Here is a 21,116-nt window from a genome sequence, read left to right as displayed (position 1 = left end):
ACCTTGGGATGAACCAGCCTGTTCGGGGCTTAGTATTGGCTGGGATACCAGAGTACCAGAACAGGCTAGCTATGCAACTATGAGATTACCAGAATAGAAAACCACAACCCTGACTGTTAGATCAGTGCCAAAGGGTAAGAGGAGGTCAATGATAGCAAAAGAGTGACTATCTCTTTCCTTGTATGCAGCGTAGTTGTAGCCATGTTGGTTCCAGGATATTGGAGAGACACAGTGGGTGAGGTACTATCTTTTATTGGGACAATTTCTGTTGGTGAGAGAGACAAGGTTTCAAGCCACACAGAGCTCTCCTTCAGCTTTGTGTGGCTCGAAAGCTTGTCTCTCACCAACAACAGTTGGTCCAATAAAAGATATAGAAACAAAGTGAGTGAGGTATTATCTCCTTCCTTGTCATCCCATCAGCTGACAATACTTTCTGCTTTTGGGTTAATTTCTAGGTTGTTTTTCTCTCTCTCTAATGAAATAAAATGATGCCTTTGCAGCCACTTTTTAAATTTTGGTTTTCATCAACCTTCATTGGTGTCTGTCTTTGAAATATTCCAGCCAAGGACTGAGGTAAGTTTGTACAGAGGGGAGGAACAACTAAAGAGGATTATTTTTATTTGGATTGAAATGAGTTTGTCAATTGGATTCAAGGGATGTTAATTGGAGATGAGAGAGATTTTGTAGCTTCAAGGGAGAGGACACAGGGTGAACAGCTTCCTGCTCGCGCCCCCCTTTGCCCCCAATTTGAAAATTTAAAATATTCCCAAACCTACTTCATTGCATCAAAGCATGTGTAGACATCAGCAAATTAAACTCTCTTTAGGGTTGTGACCCCTGTGAACAGCTTACTAGTGGGATTTCCCCCCAAGGTATTCCAATACTAAACATTCCCATTAGTGGAAGGCACGATATGAACAGAAATGTGTGTGATCACCTGGGATTCATGGCTTTGCTGAGAAATGAGTAGAGAATGAACAGAGGAATCGTTCTTTATTCAGCATTAATGGGTATTAAAACAGAAGAGATGTAACACTCCACTTGTCCAACTCACCCCCCACATGCACCCCTTTGCTTATTGTTCCTCTACATGATTAGCCTAAGGGGATCTCTGACTGCACGAATAGTTCCTGTTGTGTTGTTTTCACAGACACAACGCGCACACATCATGATTGCAAATGCTATTTTTGGAACATCCCCTTGGTATTGAAATGAAAGAAAAGTGCTGCATAGCTATTTCTATAGAACTGTCACTTCCAGGATAATTAATGAGCCAGGTGGGAGTAGTGAACTTTTATAGAAACTATTTTCAAAAACATACAATTCCCTGGAATTTTTACTTAAAGATGCAACTTCATTGCCTTCCTCCCTACATGTTTTGCCTAATTTAGTACTATCACATAAACTAAGAAAGGGACTTCTTTTCAGTTTTCTACTAATCTATTTATGAAACTAATGGAAAAGTTGGACAAGCTGAGGTTAACACTCATACTTTCTCATTCAACTTTGACGGGTATGCAATTACGGGTAATGTTATGATCTATGGGCCAAATTCTGCCTTGTAATCTGTATACATTCAATGTCAGAAAAACTGCAGGCCACAGTAAGAAGCTGGAATACATTTTAGAAGCTGGCTCCATTCAGCCCCCTTCACAAATCTGTGAAAAATAATTATCCATGGGTAACTCTTGATGTTTATCATAGAGCAACATAACTGTACATTGTCCTAATGGAAGTGGGCATGATCCACACACAAATGCACATACAATATATATATATATATACAAACAACCAAACTCTCTTTAAATACATGCACTCACACAAACTATTACAGCATTTATAAAAATAGTATGCTCTTAAGGCTTTCCTACTTCTTTTAGAATGTACATTGCAATACAGCATTCCATTTCAGAACAAGATGTCAAGGGTCAGACCCAATCCAGAATAGAACAAACTATGCTGATTTACACCAACTAAAGAGCTGACCCTGGGCATTTTACACTGCAATCAGATTCGATGTTGAAATGTACACTGTAAATATAGTATTTATATGCACCTGTGTTCAATCTGAAAAAAAGGCAAATGAGCATTCTGTTTCTGTGCATGCTGCTAAAAGACCATTGTGTGGTCTGCTTGATCGCATATGTATCTGTGCATGTATGTATGCATGTACAAAGGCTAATGCCTCAGGGTAATGCCCTGATTAATCACTTAGTAATATCCATCATATGGAGGTGGCTGACGTCAAAGTACTAAATGGTTTTACACCAGCTAAGGATTGGGTCCTATATGTCTGATTATATAAAGCCAAAATATTAACTATTTATCATAGCTTCTTCTAACTCTATCCTTTTTCATTGCTGAGCTGTGTCAGGAATTTTCTCATTTAAACTTACACTTGTCACAAGCACATGGAATATGTGAGCAGCAAAACTTGTATGTAATGCTCCAAGTCTCCTAAGGAGCTTATGCTGACACTTAATGAGACATATTTTGAATTCTGCATCATACGCAAACCTCCTGTGATTGATTTACAGGGATAGCTGAGTGGGAGGTTAGCAAGTGTTCCTAATTAGCCTTGCACACAAAGTGAACTGCTTTTGTTCTACGCCAGACACTGAATAACATTTTGCAAAGTGGTAGGCAAACTTATTTGAGACAGTTAGAACATCTGGCCCAAATAAGTTAATTATATGTACTTTCCTCAATAACTATAAATTAAACATAAATCCAAAAGATGTATCTTTAAATATGGACCTTTATATATGTCCAGATAGTTTATAGTCCTGAAATTGAACAGTCTGGGTTCTGTCAAAGGCTTATATAATGCATAACAGTTACATTAACAATATTTAGAAGGTTTCGATTTGGAAACACATATGAATCACAGTCTATGCAGCTATTAAAATACCCTTTTATTCTGTGGTGAGATGAATGGGTTCCTTTTATAAATAAAGCAATGAAAGGTCTGATTTTCAGAACTACTGAGGATCTGCAACCCCACTGAAAGTCAATGAGAGCTGCAGTTCTCAGCACCTCTGAAAATCAGGTGATTATACATGAGTAGAAATTCAGGATTCTAAATGGAATCTGAGAAACTTTTCTTATATGCCTAAGCCATTCAGAACATTAGGCTAGTTTATCTCCAGATATGATGTGGTGTTACTTCCATATAAAACAAGCTAGAGCTACTTTATCATCCTATCTGCCCAATTTATAAAAATATCCATGATGATTTTTGCTATAAATGTTATTCAGATACAGAAGAAATATTCACCTACTACATTCTATTTGGAAAACAATTTTTAAAATACATTAAATATAAACAGCAGTGAATATACAAATAAAAAAACCTATTTGACCATGTGACTGGAATACCTGATTCTAAATTTTATTTCTTTAGTCAAAAAACCTATACTAGGGTGTTCAGATTTTTTAAAATAATTTATCTCAATACAGTCTGCCTAAGAAGTCAGGATGAGAAATTTATTATAGAAACAACCTTAAAACAGGGTAAGATTTTTTAAAAAGGGCTATAAAATGGGGAACCTTGTATCAGAATGCCAATATATAGAAGAATAAAATCCTGCAGTTTTCTCTCAGTGCTAATACAGAAAAACTTCCTCCGAATTCAACAGGAGTAGTCCCCCCCCCCCGCCCCAAGTAAGGGCTGCAGCAATGGAGCCAATATAAGGATTGTCTATCCCAAATGAATGTTTGAAATACAAATTAGAACTTCACCAAGTTCAATCATTGTATATCAAGTATAAGTAAAATTGTACTATGTTTAAAAATATATAGTTTATGTAGAAAGTTGCTTCTTGTGAGAAAATACGTGAATAAATTCATTTTTCTGATTTTTTATATTTGTATTATGTCTCAGTATTTCACAACTCAATATTATTTAAATATAAAATATATGGATAAAATTAATTTAATACATTGTCATCACAATCATTTGGATATTTACTATTCATTGAAAACTGTCAGAGATCATAGAGCATTTTGTATCTCAAACAATTTTTAAAATAGGAAGGCATTTGTTTGGCCAAAACAACAAATATGTACCAATCGTAGAGTACTAATTGCATAATGTACCTTTACAAAATAATGTAATATGGGTTCAGCTTGTTCCTCTGTTTTCTATTTGAAAAATAAGATTGTTTAATAACTCATCAAAGCTATATGTAAACCAAGGAAACAATAGAGCAGATGTTGACTGCTGTCTTGTGCCTCGTAGACATAATTAAACACAATGAGACACTCATGCACCCAAATAATAGAGGACAAACAAACAAAAAATGGTACAATATAAACAAAAACCTCATTTACTGGACACCTGCCTTGTATTAATTCACAATATTTACACCACTTATCCTGTAATGAAAACAGAATAAAATAAATTTCCTTATCTGCATTCAGCCCTCATCAGACCATAAGACTAACCATGAACAAAAAAATACTTCACAAAATTAACTTTATTTTTACTACTGCTGATAACCGCATTGGTTAGTTTCATAAAGCTACTAGGCAACCATATTTTTGTAATGCAACAAAATCCTGACACTGCAATCACATTTTCTGTAAGCAAAGGTTATATAAATCAATGAACTTGAACATGATCCAAATAGACCAAAAACACTGCAACTGCTCTATCTGAAAATATTATATGAATTCCTTTTTAGATAAAGTAGGTATTTCCCCTTAACTTCAAGATAAATTCCTTGAAATGAAATTCACATTTGTACACACTCCTCTGTAGAAGAATAAATGGAAAACACAGCAAAGACTATATAGACATCACACTTCATATTTGTTCTGGCGCTCAGTGTCCCATTTAATTCTCTATTCCACCTCAAGGAATTAAGGTAATATATAAAATGTTTCCTATATGATGTCTATTTTCATTAAAATAATTCAATGTAGCTGTTTTTTCTCCTGTTATAGTAACATTGATCCAATATTCTAAAAGTGGTCTTCAATGCATGAAAAAACCCTCTTATTTAATCCTCAATTTGCATGCTTGCTATTGGAAAAAGGAAAGTTTCTAGGTATAAGAACAACTTTGATTCAGAAAATTAATACCCGTGTTTGTTAGTAAAACAAAATGGAGACATCTTTTTGCAAATAAAAAAAGGATTATTCTAATTTTAATATGTACATTATACTAAAATAGGTGCTCCCAGGAGTGTTATTAAATTTTTATTTTAGATACAGGACGCACAGTTACTTTATTTATTGCAAACACACATTTTCTCTGTACATTTTACTGGGTTATGTGTAAGAAAGAAGGCAGAATCTAATGTGATCTGCATCTCTTTATGCTAATAAAACCGTGCTAGCCTATTTCCATAGAAAACACCATAAAGCATAAATATCAAATGGAAAACAAATGGAAGCTTAATACCACTGTGAAGCAAACCAATCAACCCTAAAACAGCTGAGATAGATCTCATCCAGTAGTTCATTCATTCTTTATAGAAAAGCAATGAAAATATTCGTAGGTGAATCAGATTAAAAAAAAATACAAAAAAAAACCCAAAACCCTCAGCAGCTCTGAAAGGTTGTAAAGCACTAAATTCTTTTGATTTATGAAGGCAGCATCCTCTGCATTGAGCAAAACAGCTCAGCGTGCCAAGACCCTTTTTTCCTGAAATTCCTTTATTAACACAACCAGGCTCTGCTAGTGAACAAAAGCAGTGGTGCGATGTGTATAAATCATTAATACTATACTGTGCAATGGCTGAATTTCCTGTGCTAGCTGGAAAGCCTTCCTACACAACAGGGATTTTGGGGTTGGAATTGGCTGCTATGAAATGTACTCCATCATTCTCTGTGTTTGACGCTTCCCAATAGCTTTGTACTTTTCCTTTCCTTTTTCTCTCCCAAGACCAGCAATAGCAATATAAATTTAGTGGTTTTCAAGTCTGTAAAGAAAGAAAAAGTTCATTTACAAACTGAACTCATTTCCCTGTATTTAAAGGATTTAGGTTGATTTTTTTTTTAATTTGCTGCAAATTAACAGGGTTTTCTTTTTAAGTCTATTTAACTTTCCACTTTAAACAGAAGGAAAAGGTTAACTGCTAATGCTACTGAAAGTTTGGCTGTTCTTTTTTCTTAAAACTCTGTCACTGCAAAAGAAGCTCCTCCTTGAATGAGGGAAAGTTTTACTGCTCCTGGGAACCATTTTTTTTTTTTTTGGAAGGTGGTAGAAAGAATCAACTATGTGCACAGAAGTTATCCATACTATTTTTTTACTTTGAGTCTCACAAGACCCTTTCTACAGAGGGATAGGTAATCTCATAAAACTCTGATAAGCCGCATTCAATTCTAAATGGAGTTGGATGAGGAGATATTAAGGACGGAACAGGAATTAAGGTACTGCAACTGACTTCTTGGGCTTTTACTTCATGAATATCACTCTACACTAGAATGTTTGTATCGTTTATGTTGAGTGTATATTGAGTCCCACACCATAAGCTTGACATCAGGGGGAAAAGGACGTATTATAAAGGCAACCAAGGCCATAGTCACTCTTGCATTTCAGGTAGGCCCAAATGCTTGGTTGCATATATAGTCAGCACCAGTACTAAACAAATACATTCCTAGTCAGCTAAATGGTAAACCTTTAAATAGTCTTTGAATGTGATTTTTCAAAAGTGCACAAGCAAAAATCATTGTATTTAAAACAGTGTGGCAGTTTACACTAACGCAGCCATCCAACATAATAAAGATTATAAGAATAAGGCTACAATGCATGCAGAAATCCCTCTGTATTACAAAATAATGACATTCTGAATGGAAAAAAATGAAGCCCCTGCAGTGCTATTCTGTCAGCTTTTGAAAGTAAATAACTTTGCTTCTGACAAGTGAGAGAGAATGTTTTTCCTCCCCCTGCCATAGAACATTAATTGAGGTATGCAGCCATGTTACATCCCTGAGACAGGACTAACACATGACAGGGAAGGAAAGCTCAAGGAAGGAGAGGGCACACATACAATATATAGGCTTCCTTCCATCCCCAAATTTTAAAAGTAACTCTACCTGAGTAGGTTACATTTTTCCTGGAGAACTGGTCAAGTTGGTGCTTCAGTTCTCTACAACGTCTGCTGAAAATGCTTCCAACAAGTCTTTCAAACTTTCATCGATTGCTGTATTTTTGAATTAAGGAACTTCAATTTTAAATTATACAAATTACATTTATCACTATTTGTTTTAAAGTGAAGGACAAAATGTTAATGTGGCTTATCAATACGTTTAACATAAGCATGTATTTAATAAAACTTGAGCTACCCACAGTATAAAATGAAGCAAAGTAGCAAGCAGAAACAGACAGGAGAAAAAAGCACATGAAAGAAGCCCAGGAAGACATGGAATACTAACAGAGCAATACACACTACCAAATGCATGTACAGAGGAAAAGCTAGGCATACTCACAGAGTTACATATAGGAAGGCAGATAGAATTTTGTTGATTTTGATGGTAATTGGTCAAAAGTCAAACACAAAAAGATCTTACTAGGATTAAACCCTGTGTGTTCTGTTGAACATCTTTGGTGTTTTGAGTTTAAAATCTAAAACACTTCTGTTCCATATCTGCAAAAAAAATCATTACCACACTGTGAACACGAAATAATCCTCTGTGTGCTTTAGTTCTTACTATCGTTCCTAATTTTGATTCTGCATGTGTTTAACACAACAAAAAAGAGCAGGATCAAAACAGACTGAGATCTCTCCACAGCTGGAGCCTGCTATAGTGCAAAAGACCAAAGGCCTGACTACAACTACTCAGCACACTATAGACATTAAATATCCTATTTTCCCTAATTAAATTCACTGGGCTGCTGCATTGACAGAGGAGGAGGGGAAGCAAAATGTAAAAGAAGTCAATGGCTCTGCACTAAGCTACTCAGAGGTAAATGAGTGATGCTAGTAAAGAAATGACAAGAGTTCCTCAGGAGAGCCTGAGTATTACACACTTCAATTTAAAACTGATAAATCAATCACATGAACACCTTAAAGAGGTTATAGACCTTGAGGGATTATTCATATGGAAAGTGTTGGCTTCTAGTTTCCACTAATGTTATTATAGCTCTATAATGCAAGGTGATAAACTCTTATGTCAACAGCTTTTGTCACTTTCTCTCACCTCTATTACCTGTTAAAAACTGAACAAAGTATTTAAAATGGAGCTCTCTTAGTATACAGATATAATTTACTTACCATTTCAGAAATACACAAACAAATATCCAAAACCCCTACATCCGAACTCTTTCTACCACTATTGTTAACAAACAAGCTGAAAGGAAATGTTTGCTCTTTACTCCAAAACATTCCCAACTTAACTGACCACTGCACATTTCCACTGGCACAAAATGCCACAGCACATATTAAAAACTGTCAACGTAAATATTAAATAAATACCAATGAAGAGTGACAACTTACAAGTAGCTGACAAGAAAAAATTCAGACATCACATTTTTACCCAAAATATTTGCCTTTTTAATACTCAGTGAGCACAATATAAAAGGAATTATTCTAAGACACGAGTACTCCACCTGTCCCTGCCACATGGAATCCAAGGCAAGCTCCTACCGGACCGTTCTTGCTCTTATCTTCCAAAGCAGCCAGTAACCAAAGTTAACTGTTTGGTCGGTTTTTGTTTTAATTTGTTTTGGCCTTAGGTATTTAAGGAGGGGGGGGTCAGTTAATTAAAGCACCTCCTCCTTGCTATTGTGGCTGGAAAGTGACCTTGTTCAACACAGCAGTAGTCAAATGCCCCATCTACCTTTTTTTCAGAATGAGAACGCAGCACTTGCTCTCTAAGCCACTTCTTAGTAGTCTCTGGAAAACAATTAAACGGCTCTTGTGTGAGAGAGCGATAGAATCATTTAAATTTAACTTTAAACGAGGAGGTGGAGTTTCATATGTAAACTTGGAAGTTTATCGATGAACATCAAATGACCTTATTTTCCTTAATTAAAATAAACAGAACATCAGGATATCACTCACTACTTGTGCATTAAAGATATCTCCAGATGCAACAATTACACCCACACCTTACAAGTTCTGTTTCATTTATATGATGAAATTTCCTAAGAGTGCCACACTGCCCCCTTAGGTACAAATGCATCAACCTGATATTGTTTGCAATATGGCAATTTCTTTTTCTAACAGAATACTATAATTTGCCTGACAAAATACAGTGTTTTTACCCTACCAAAATGATTAAACTAGCATTATGTTTCTCTTGGGGCAGTGAAGCTGGTTAAATGAATCAGAAAACCCTAAAAAGATTGTCTACCCTCAGTCCATCAGCTACTGGACAATTATTCAAGGCCCAGCTGTAAGAAAAACAGATGGTGAGTGAGCATTAGTAATGTGGACTTCTTTTCACTCATGCAGGCATAAGCAGAGGTTGTATGTTCTCACATGAAAATTGCCATGAAATAGCAGACTGAGGAATAAAATTGTGCAAAGGCTCAAATTTGTAAGCTAACAGATGCTTACAATTTTCATGAGCTAAAGTCAGATTAAATAATTTTACAAGAGAGACAGAGACAGAGTCAGTGAATCAGATATATTCAGTACATAGAAAGCAATTCAGTGTTTTTGTGCTGAAAGATAAAGTATTGGTTTAAGAAGTGATGCCATGAAACATTCCCCTATTGTAATCAACTCAAACATTTGATCCGTCAGGTCACACTAAATTATAAAATGTAAAGGTACACAAGTACTTTGAACTGTAACTAAAATGCTCCGGTGTCATTCAATAATTAATGTACTGGTTCTGTATCAAAAAGGTAAACTGCATCCAGAGAGCATTCATACATCCTATTTTAATTCTTTATATAATTTATATGTGAAGATAATCTGTTCTAATCCCTTTCTCTATTATCGACTGCATCAATAGAAAGCACTATCTAATAAATCAACTTTGAATTAAGTCATGAAGACAGAATGTGCAAAAAAAAAAAAAAACCTTCTGACTCCTATAAATCTTCAGATTCAGAAGCATGAATTAGGTAAATTGTGTGGGGAATTCAACTCTTCTTCATAGTCACAATAGCCTAAATAACATTACATAAATTTACAACTAAAACTCTATGCATGGTGTGATTTTTTTATTTTAAATCTTTAGTATGAAAACTGGTCTCACTGACCACTATCTATGCCATGAACTACTTTCTAGTTAAAGACAGAGAAGGTTGATATTGAAGTTTCAGTTCAATTGCTTTCGATCTGTGTATGTCCACTATGAGCAATGGCTCCATTTAAGAGGAATTACCCTTTGTACAAACCACTTCACTATTTAAAACAAACCACATATATCATCATTAAGTGGAAAAAATTACCAATCTTAAGATATTGACAACAGCACAGCACGCTATGAAATGGAATTTTACATAGCATTGTAATGGTTGGCTTTATTACTTCACTCAGTAAAATATCAACTAAATACCATTACATTCTCTAATGTATTATGTAGTATACAGTTATAGTTGATATAACATAGTTAAGTCTCTGTTAATACATTATACATCCTGATTTACAGAGGGTTAAAGTCAGCTGTAAAAAATTGCTTTGGGCTAACACCAGACACACCAGACACATAAAGTTGCACCATTTCTTACCTCACTTCCCCCCCCCCCCCAACTTTATAAAACAAGGTTAGTTCTAACACTTCAAAATAATGTGGAGACAGGCCCAAACCAGAACACGAGTCCTTATACCCGGAAACACTAGCATTTTGTGAAATTCTAATATGCATCTCCTATTTTGCTACCAGTTATCTTTAAAATGGCCCAACACAAAGCTCCAAATCCAACACTTTTATCCCTGCCAGACATCCACAGTGATCTTTGCAGTGTTTGAGAACTGGATGTAGAATTCTGGACTACTATATTTAGTAGAAGTCTACCTAGTAGTTTTGGCAGCTTTCACATAGCTCTTCTAAGTTATCAATAACATGCAGTTTTTGTTTGTTTTTTTAATGAACATTTTGCACACGGTTAATATAGACTAGGCCTTCATGTTCTGATTTTCAATGTTAACATTTCAACAGCACAATTTTTGATGTTTCTAAATGAGCTGTGGTGTATGAGCAGAAACATTGTTTTAAATAATATTTTAGTTTTACACTTAGCTGTAGAAACTTTATGAATGTCCATAATTCGGACTGATAGAATAGCAAATACTTAGATAGTCGTTAACATTGAAATAGTATTGGAAGAGCTTTTGTAGTACTTATGGGTATACACTTTTGAAAAAAAGTTTATGAATACCTATCCAACCATCAGATGGAACAGTGTCCATTTATCAAGTAAATAATAGCAATTTTAAAGAACTTCCAGAACACAGATTTTCCAGAGACCAAAATAGCTCCCAAGAAACTGTCCAGCCTCATGAGTATGTACATATTTACTTGAGAGAAAGAGCAGCTCCCATCATAAGGGAAAAAATAATACGTTTTTTGTAACCTTTCAGCAAAGGCTGTTTATTTGTTCCAACTGCTTCACTTAAATGGGATAAAACACTATTCTATTTAGTAAATCTAAAATGCAATATCTCATAGGTGGAGAAAATAAAAGATCACACTGTAGAATTAATTATGTGTAGGTGTATTTACTTTCAATGAGATAAAGAACAAAAAAAAGGTATTAAAGATGCAAATTAGAAAAACAATTGGCTGTATAGATTCACATAATGTGTAAATACTGGTGGAGGTGAGAATTGAAGAGGAGGCATTAATGGTTACTAACTTGTTAGTTAAAGAATTCAGGTCACAAGTACTGAGGTCAATGGACAACCTTAGAGAGATGAAAAAATATTTATGTTTAGTAAAGTATGTGAGTGACATCTAGTTAGATTTGTGTGTTTACTACACATTATTAGTTATGGTAGTGAAAAGCTACAAAAATAAAATGCACTGCTAACATATATTCCAGTTCATAGATTACGTCTCATCTTTCTCTTGTTAAACCTAAGAAAATCTACATAAGGTTCTGTAGGTGTAGTTATCACAGTGTTTACATTTCCCCAGTTTATGTAACAACTTTTTAGATTACTGGATATAAAGTAATGTGCTATAATTAAGAAAATACAAAATCAAATTCAACAAATACTAAACCAAATCTGATTTAAGAAAATATTTCTCTAAATTACTCAATGAGATTCAGAAAAAGTATGATGCCTACTGAATGAACAAAACACAACAACAAACGAATAGACATAGCATTTTGAAACCAGCATCGTCACAATTATCCCTCAGAAATGCAGATGCCTTAGCAGTTATATATAGCTCTGATTAAGACAGGTAAAAGTGTAATGATCTGACAGGATAATTAGCCCGAAACAGTGAGACTAAAAACCCAGCAGTTTAGCAATGCCCTATAAACTTCCAGAGCACCAGTTAATCCATTTAAAGAGTTAAAAAAAAATAACTTCAGGACATAACACTTTGTAAAGTGCATTAGCAATCACTTCTCATCTTTTTCTCAAATGGATTGGGTGCAATTGTATTCACTGTTTTAAAGTAATCATTATGGTTGCATACATTTCCAAAAACCTTAAAACACTGCTATATGGTGCATGTGTTTGTATAAGGCTATTGAAATTGATCATACAGGAACATTATTTATAACCCCCAACCTCATCTTCATGTAATTTTTTATCAGCTATTTGTGTGGCCATGTTGACCTCTCACCTTAAGTAACATTTTCCCTTTCAAAAGCTCCTTCCTTAATGCTCAAATTGTTGTTTGGCAAACTCAGAGGAACAAGCACAGCAAAACATACAAGCACATTTTGTACATCTCAAGTAACTGCACAACTTAGACAAGAATCTTTAAAGCTGATTCATAAACGATATATTAAACACACATCCAGCATGCACAGCTATTAAAAACATCATTTTAAATTTTCTTTGCAAAACATTTAAATAATGTATACATTATGTTTATCTAATGTAAATTTTAATTGTGAACACATGAACCTCTCCCACATACATGCATAATCTAGTATATTTTATTATGCATTCCATGCTGCATGGTAGAAATGGTTTACATTATACTATTAGAGAACCAAGCAACAGAAAGGTTCAGAAGCTTCAAATATTTTTATTTACTTGTTGGTAGTAACAGAAATGTTAAATATATTAATGTACAAAATAAATGTAAAATTAACCTTTGAAGAGAAAATATATTAATAAAATTACATAATGAAAATAATTTTTAGATAGGAGATTTTTTAAAATACAGCAATAAAGATATGAATTGTATCATGGAAGTCTATATGCATCTAAACTACTGTAGTAGAAGTTTAAGAGTTCACAGACAAATACCTCGATATGTAACCCCTCAGAGGAATTACAGTACACGCACACACCACACACAAATCTAACCTCTCAGTAAAAAGGCCAGAATAAATGGAACTAATCACATTTGCATGACACTGTATTTTAATCTTGGCTCTGCATGACTACTGTACGACCCTCTGTGGTAGTGGGATAACAAGTTGAAAAAATAAAAAAGTACCACACAATAATGATTCCAAATAGAAGCAGCTCTTGTTTAGACATCCTAATACTGTATATTACACACTAAAATAGACAAAGGTTATAAAACTGGAAACTCCTTTTGTTGGAATACTAACAAAAAACAGCAGCAAATATGATGCTTATAAATGAAAAGATTCTTAAAGATTAACTACAATTAGGTATTGTTTTCTTGATTTCTAAAGCAGTTTTTCAAGGCAATGCAAATTTACTTCTGTGACTCAAATATTCTAATTCTTTACAGATATAGGTTTTAAAAATTAAATGATTTTCTTTTCTGATGAAAATCAGTTAGATTTCAATTTTAATCAGCAGCACGTTTCAACAAAGACTTACAATTCTTGGCTTCAAAGAAGGCTAAAACAAAATTGCCACTGGACACATTTACATTAGAAGCACAATATATGCCTGCAACTGCAATAAAGAGGCAAGAGCAATCTTTTTCATGGCTGAAATTCTGCTACAGAATCCATGGGTAAAGCAATCAAAGTACTGTATTAAGCATATGTACAAACAGCATTAATAAAGATTTTGCCAAAAGAAATGTTTTTAAAGCCCCCAAATGCTTGATCTTGTACTAAATTAAATCTTCTACTTAGTCTCATCATTTCTAAGTACAGAGGCAAGACTCATCACATCCAATAAAAGACAATTACACATCCTATTCATACAAAGGATATCTTTAAGACTATGAAACCCATAAACAATGCTGACAATGCAGTCAATAAAGGGGAAGAAAAAAGTTAAACAAACTTACCTGCTGTAAGTACATAAAAGTCAAGGCACAGGAGAGCTGGGGACACATACCCACATTCGGCAGTGCCACACAGGTTGCTCCCGTAAGGGGATGCTGCATGGTGTTGCTCTGAAGTCTACGTAGAACAAGAGAGGGGGCTTGCATGCAAGCACGTTTGTCCTGTCTTGCAACTACAGTTTTTTTTTCCCCCTTCTGATTATTTAAGTAAGAAACAGTGTCTTTCACTGTCTTGTTTTCTTTTCTCCTTTTCAGTGCTAGATCCCTACATTCATTTGTCAGCTAAGGCCACTTGGTAGACTTAAACTACAAATTTGTAACAGAGAGGGGGGGGAAAAAAACAGAAGACACAGCCTGCAGCCTATTGATGAGCAAATGGAACTTCCTCAATGACAGTGAGAGCTGAGGCTCGTCTCACAACAGTAGCTGCTGACTAGTAGAGAGAGAGATTGACTCACTGAGGCTCAGTCGGCTGGTGCTGATGCTGCACGGCTTCTCATTTGTCAAATGGGTCCTAGGGCAGGGTCTTTACCACTCACCAAAATTCAAATACTGCATTTTTAAAATCCCTAGGGAGGGTTGGGAAGGAGAGAGAGCACACTGCATCACACGTCTATGAGATTTGGGCAATTAATGCCATAGCCCAGCTGGGACTGAATGTCTGTTATGATTCAGCCCTTCTCCCCTTTCTCCTCTGCCCCCCCCTTTTTTGTGGACCCACCTGACAAATAAAAAGGGCTTTCACCTTCTAAGAAACACACATATGGAGCACAAACTGAGAAAGAAAATATAATCTTAACAAGTCTGCAGGAGATTATTCTACAAAACAGCTTGGTTTTATATCTACATGTCAATCACTATCTAGTCTCCTAAAAAAAGCCTGTAAAATCATTAAAAAAATACTGTGAAATATCAAAGTAACCACTGCAGTAGAAACACTGGGAATAAAACTAATGTTGTGGCACACTTGTTTTTTTTTAAATGAGGGAAATAGCTTAAAACTGCTCTGAAACCCAACTAATCTAAAATTACAAATGTATTTGAAGAATAGTAGGTCTATTATAAGAGCTCATGCTGTCAAGTTATACAGACAAATTACATTTGTCAGTTTTTGGAATTTAATGTTTACTTTTTACTTTGAGAGTGACAACTCATTGCTCAAGATAGTATTTCACTTACAGACTTTATTTCTTTATTTTATGGAGTAATTATTATTCATTAGTAGATCTAGTTAGTCTTTATGAAAAAAAAATTGGATGTGACCTGCAAATCAAATAATTTATACGCTAACTTGTCCTTGAGATCCAATATTAAAGCTTTTTTTTTTCTAGGCACAACTAACATATAACAAAAAATACTAATGTTTTGAAATGATTTTTGACAAAAATGAGTGAATTGTTAATTCTTCAGAAAAAAGGTCAAATCTTAAAGCATCACCTTAGTCTTTTGTTTTGTTTTCAGAAGGAAACTTTTCAGAAGATTAATAAATTACCTAGTTTCATAGGATATCCAACTTTAACAGAGACACATCTTTTACCAACAGATTACCATTAAAGACAAGAAAGGAATAATTAATCTACATACACGTGAGGTCTTTGTCATCACCGGTGTCACTAATTTGAAATCACTAATTTTCTTACAAAAAAAAAAAAAAGCAGCCGCTACTTGAACTGAAAACAGACACCTTCCACAAAGCATATCACTGAAACTTAGGTTCTGGAGGTCAAGAAAAATTACGGTAGTTACTTTATATTTTTACACACACACACACACACACACACACACACAACTGTAAATCTAAGTCAAAGTCATCTTCTCAAACAACAGCACAAGCCTTCCTTCCAATAAGACCAATTATTAATTACATCATTTTTCTGTCCAAAAGCAGTTATTTCAACAAAACCAATGCACATAGAGCACACAAATGAACGCTACAACAATAAATACATAAACTTACAATACAGGGATTTGGTTTTGGCTTAGGAAACATCCATGCTTTTAGCAGTGTACCATGGTCTGAACTACTAAAACAGCACTGCTCTATAACAGCACAAATTACTTTATCATGCCAAAAAAAAAAAAAAAAAAAAGAGGAAAGAAGAAAGAAAAGAAACAATGTCAAATGAACTCTCTTTAGGCCCCTACTCCTTTTTTCATTCTTTCCCTTTGCCTTAAGCAGTCTCCGGTTCTGACAAAAGTATGTCATGCTTTTCTTTTTTTTCCTCCTAGCACATTAAGCCTGTTATTCTGCAAATGCCCTAAGCTGATAGAATTTTCCCTTTAGCTCATTTTCATATGAAACATGATAAATAATACATGGTACTTTAATAAGACCTTATCAGAATCTTTAATTAAAAACAAATATGTTATGTAAGGGGCCAATAACCCATTCATTCTACATAATTCCAAAATCAAAGGCATAATGCTTCTAGGCCAAACAGCTTGAAATTATACAATTTTCAAAGGTGAAGTTCTGGAACACGACAATTGTCAAGTAAACTTCCCTCTGTCTATCACACGTTTTATAGATAAGAGTACTTATATAAAAGAAAAAAATAAAACCCAAATCCTTCAAAGCAATCTATGAACAATCATTTCAAGACTATTTAGTGTAGAGTCTAACATACTCCTAGCATTCATTCATCTCCCATTGCTCTCTTACATTTTGCCTCCTCCCACCACCACTGTGCCAGTAATATCAATTAAATAATATCTCACATTTACATAACACAATAGTATCAGCAATAATTAATCATAAACATTAAACATACTCACACAACACAACTAACTCAGAACATGTCTGCTACAATAGACCTTAACGAGGAATAGAATTCTCTGACTTGGAATAATACCCTGCTCTCAAAAGATGAAATCACTGTCACCTCTTTAAATTCATTTCCTTGGTTTAGACATTCTCCTTAGCCCAACAGCTAACCACACTCCAAGTTATGGCTATACGTACACTAAATACTCTCCGTAACTGGCCAAAGAAACATGGTTAACCTTGAACATTTTCTGACCCCTTCATCTCTCATAAACAAGAGTGATATCACAAGGACTCACCGAGGATTCTTCAGCGTTTCTGAAGCTCCAAGCAAGACAAGATTATACTTTAAGACCAGAGAGAGTTTGTACTCAAGTGTCCTTTCACATTGGTATCCCATGAAATGTCTTGTTTGGTCTGTACCCTAATGCTGATCGTTACTTCACATAAAGTCATAGTTCTCATCAGCATCCCATCTGTGTAACTAAATCTATATTTCAGTAATTCTTGATCTTTAATTTTTCTCAATCTACAGAATAGGTATAATGTGTGCTACTGCAAAGGCTGATTTCCCTACCCCACACCACTACCACTAATGTGAATCAACCTGTTCCAGTTGATTCCGGATCCAATCTCTGAATTGAATTTAATCCTTGGCTGATTGGTAAGACTGTCAATAAGGGTGCCAATTATTATAATTTGTGCTGGTTTTGTTTGTTAGGAACTGGACTGAGGCCACCAATTTATGTCACACATAACATATAACAAGATAACCTGTTCTGGATTTGAATGAGGAGTCTAGAGGTGAAAGGCTCTCGTATAATGACAATGAGTGAAGCTGCATAAATTACAGAGTCCTCTTATGTATGTTGCAAGATGTAACACCCTTTTCCCTCAGTTGTTTAGGTTTGAAATGTCATGGTAATCCAAATAACTGGATTGACTTGAAGATAGCGATATTCCTGGACCAGCCTCTTTACAAATCAAATAGAAAGATAGAAACCTTTTTTATCTAATTTTGAACATCCAACCAAGAACAGGAATCATAAAATCTGCCTGAAACAAAGGCAAAAAAACCATTTCTTGCAAACCTTATCCACAACTGCAAAACCATTCTTAGCCTTTGATGTATGATTAGGTTTTTATTTCATCTAAGTCATTTCACCAATAATAATCTATTGATTGATAGGACTTTTAATTTCTGACTTTTAATTTTGTCCCATATTGGCTGCTGCAGCAGTCAGCCTTTTCTTCCTCACTCACCACAAGCTACACCTTCTAAAAAAAATCCTGTGGCCACCTTGAAGACCAATGCCAGTGGTTTTGGAGCCCATCAAAGCTCTCTGCCTCAACATTTTTCCTTGTTTCCCTTCCTAATTAAGTTACTTGATCCTCCCCTTCTCCTCTGAGATGCTTTCTGGCTGTTTCATTAATGCCTGAAATAAGCCTTCAAAGAGATGGGCACGAGTGGGAAAAAAGGTGACATTTGTTTACCACAGTCTTCAGGTAGTTATTCTGCATCTTCAATGTTTCATAACTTAAGTGGCAATACAACCCTTCCAGGGCACTCCAGAAATTACCAGTTAGCTAGCCACCTGCCTCCCCAAGCCTCCGATACACCTTCATCTAAACACAGAATAAAGCTCTCCCTCATTGTTATAGCTTTGCAAATTAGTGCCCTAGAAAACTATTAGTTTTCAATCCAGCTCTTACAGTTGCCATTCAAAAGAGGTATGTTTGAGAGGGTCTGAGAATATAATAGTATTTCTAACACTTTATACGTCTATAATGTATTTGATACCAGGAACCCAAAATGCTTTAACAAATCTTAATTATGCCTCACATCACATTTATTAAATATGTATTTTCATGCTCGCTATATAGATGGGTACATGTGCTACAAAAAATTTATAGTGCTACATCCAAGGTCTCACTGTCATTTGGTGCAGGAGCTAACAGAAATATTCAGTCTTGACTCCCAGTTCTCTGATCCAATCACTAAACAACACTCCCTCCCTCTAACTTCTGCCATAATAAAATACCCCTCATCACTTGATCTTGGGGGGGAGGAGAGGAAATCTGTCCTGCAGTCCCAAGTAAAACGTTTAACTATAATCTTTTGGTAAAATATTAACAATTAATAAGCTCTTATCTTCCTTCTGCCCTCTCCACCAATATCCCATTTCTTTAAATATATCTCTATGATGATTTTATAAACAGGTGAATACCACTGGTCTTTTTAAAGCAATTATACTTTATCAAAAAGACTAATTAAAAATACAAAAGGTTCTTTCTTTTCTTTCCAATTCCTGGGTGACAGCTCATCATTCCAGGGGTATTTTCTTGTCATGAAAATCCGTATTTCTATTTTAAGGTTTTTATTAAGACTGCTTTTCTTTACTAGCTCTCCACACACAGATCAAGACATTACAGAGGCCTGCACCTACCTCAGGCAAATAAGAATTACTAATTTTCTCTTTCTATTAAGTACTGTGTTACTTCCATTGACTTCTCCAATATTTCATACCTAAAGTCTACAGGGACGCAGTGCCAAGGTTAACCTTTTCAGTGCTACTTAACTACATATTTCAAAAGCATTTAGCATTAATTGTACAGGTTTTCAAGAATGGAAAAAAATCATAAGTGTCCCTGTGCTAGCCGACAATTAAATGCATGGACAGAAATGGAGGGAAATGTATAATGGGTATTTCTGAAAGGACTGACAAGACTTTCTGCTTGGCAGTATCGAACTCAAAACCAACTCCCTTGTTCTCCTGGCCTGAAGGGTCTGGAAGTGCTGCAGAAAGTTATGTTCAGCAGAGGGCTGAAGTAGAGAAGCACTTTATGAGTCTGATCCTGATCTAATTTTACATAGGTTTTATATTAGTATAACTCTATTGAAGTTAATGGAGTTACTCCTGATTTACACCACTGCAAGCAAGATCAGAATCAGGCCTGATGTCTCTCTTTGTCACCTCCTTTAGCTGAGCCTGAAGCAGTGCTGCAAACCTTAGAAGGAAGCTAGATATAAGCTGCTGTTGGCTTAATTATGTACTCTGAAGGGTCAGAACACGAGAGTTGGAAAACATTGTGGGACCCTAAAGGAGCAACTTGCCCATCCCCATTCTAAAAATGCCATCAAATTAAAATCATTAGACAAAATTCAAAGTTCAGTTGACCAGAAAAAAATAGCAAATAATTCCATTTTCAGAATTTCATCAGGGAAAATTACAATAGTGGGTTTTTTCCCCCTGTTTTGTTTTTGTTTTGTGTTTTGTTATCCATGAAAACTAATTTTCCCCAAAGATTCTACCCTGGGCACCTTAATAATAGGAGACAGACAAATCTCATATCTGGCTATCCAAATCAGTACTTAGGCACACTGATCATCAGACTTATCCATTTATGTACTGAACTGAGAATCCAAATGCAGGATTTAGACAATGTATTAAGAAGCCCATGTGTAAAATTTGGACTCCGTGTGTTGTACATTTCTCTGATGGTAAAAGTTTGTTTTTAAGCATTGCAAATGCAGCCCCCTGGCTTTCTTCCCTAAACAGCTTAAAACATTAGGTGTGACAGCTTAAAACATTAGGCAACATGGTTTGAATATTTACTAGAATTGGGCCTAAGACACCAAATTTGGATCTGCGATTTTGGTTTGACATGTTTAGAGATATGGTCTATATGCACAGTTGGATGTTAAATTTTCCAAAGTGTAGGGTGTTCAGGTCACATCCATATGTACTATTGTCACAGTACTAAATGAAATAAAATATCCCACTATCCTTCTGAGATACAGAGCATTTTTTAAAAAAAAACATACACACTCTCTCTCCCTCCTCTCTACACCTTTGAATGCCATGCTGGTTTAAGTATGTTTCATACAATGTACACTTTTTGATGGATACAGATCCAATGACATCAATTCCCATTTTGGTGATTTTAGACAAGAGGGTGTAATGTGTATCATATATGGTGTATTCATATGGTTCTTTTGCCAATGTTCCAAAAGAAAAAATGTTTCATAAGGAGATACAGCATA

General features: G+C 35.1%; 1 protein-coding gene across 19 annotated transcripts in view; it reads right to left on the bottom strand.

Annotated features, from left to right (window-relative positions):
- Positions 1 to 21,116, bottom strand: part of RBFOX1 (RNA binding fox-1 homolog 1) — a 2,469,250-nt gene that overhangs the window by 380,012 nt on the left and 2,068,122 nt on the right. For 2 of the 19 annotated variants that reach the window (XM_054041267.1, XM_054041282.1), the window contains exon 1: positions 14,311 to 14,693. The exons of 13 other annotated variants lie outside the window; for them this stretch is intronic. In XM_054041267.1, coding sequence (XP_053897242.1) covers positions 14,311 to 14,454 — 144 coding nt within the window. In that variant the 5' untranslated portion in view covers positions 14,455 to 14,693. Of the gene's footprint in view, positions 1 to 14,310; positions 14,695 to 21,116 lie in introns of those variants that run through there. 4 more of the 19 variants (XM_054041264.1, XM_054041272.1, XM_054041273.1 and 1 more) reach the window with 3 other exon arrangements.

Source organism: Malaclemys terrapin, chromosome 10 (genome assembly GCF_027887155.1).
Source record: "Malaclemys terrapin pileata isolate rMalTer1 chromosome 10, rMalTer1.hap1, whole genome shotgun sequence".
Lineage (NCBI taxonomy): Eukaryota > Metazoa > Chordata > Testudines > Emydidae > Malaclemys > Malaclemys terrapin.
Note: the sequence above shows the minus strand (reverse complement) of the source record. Positions and strands in the feature narration are given on the sequence as shown.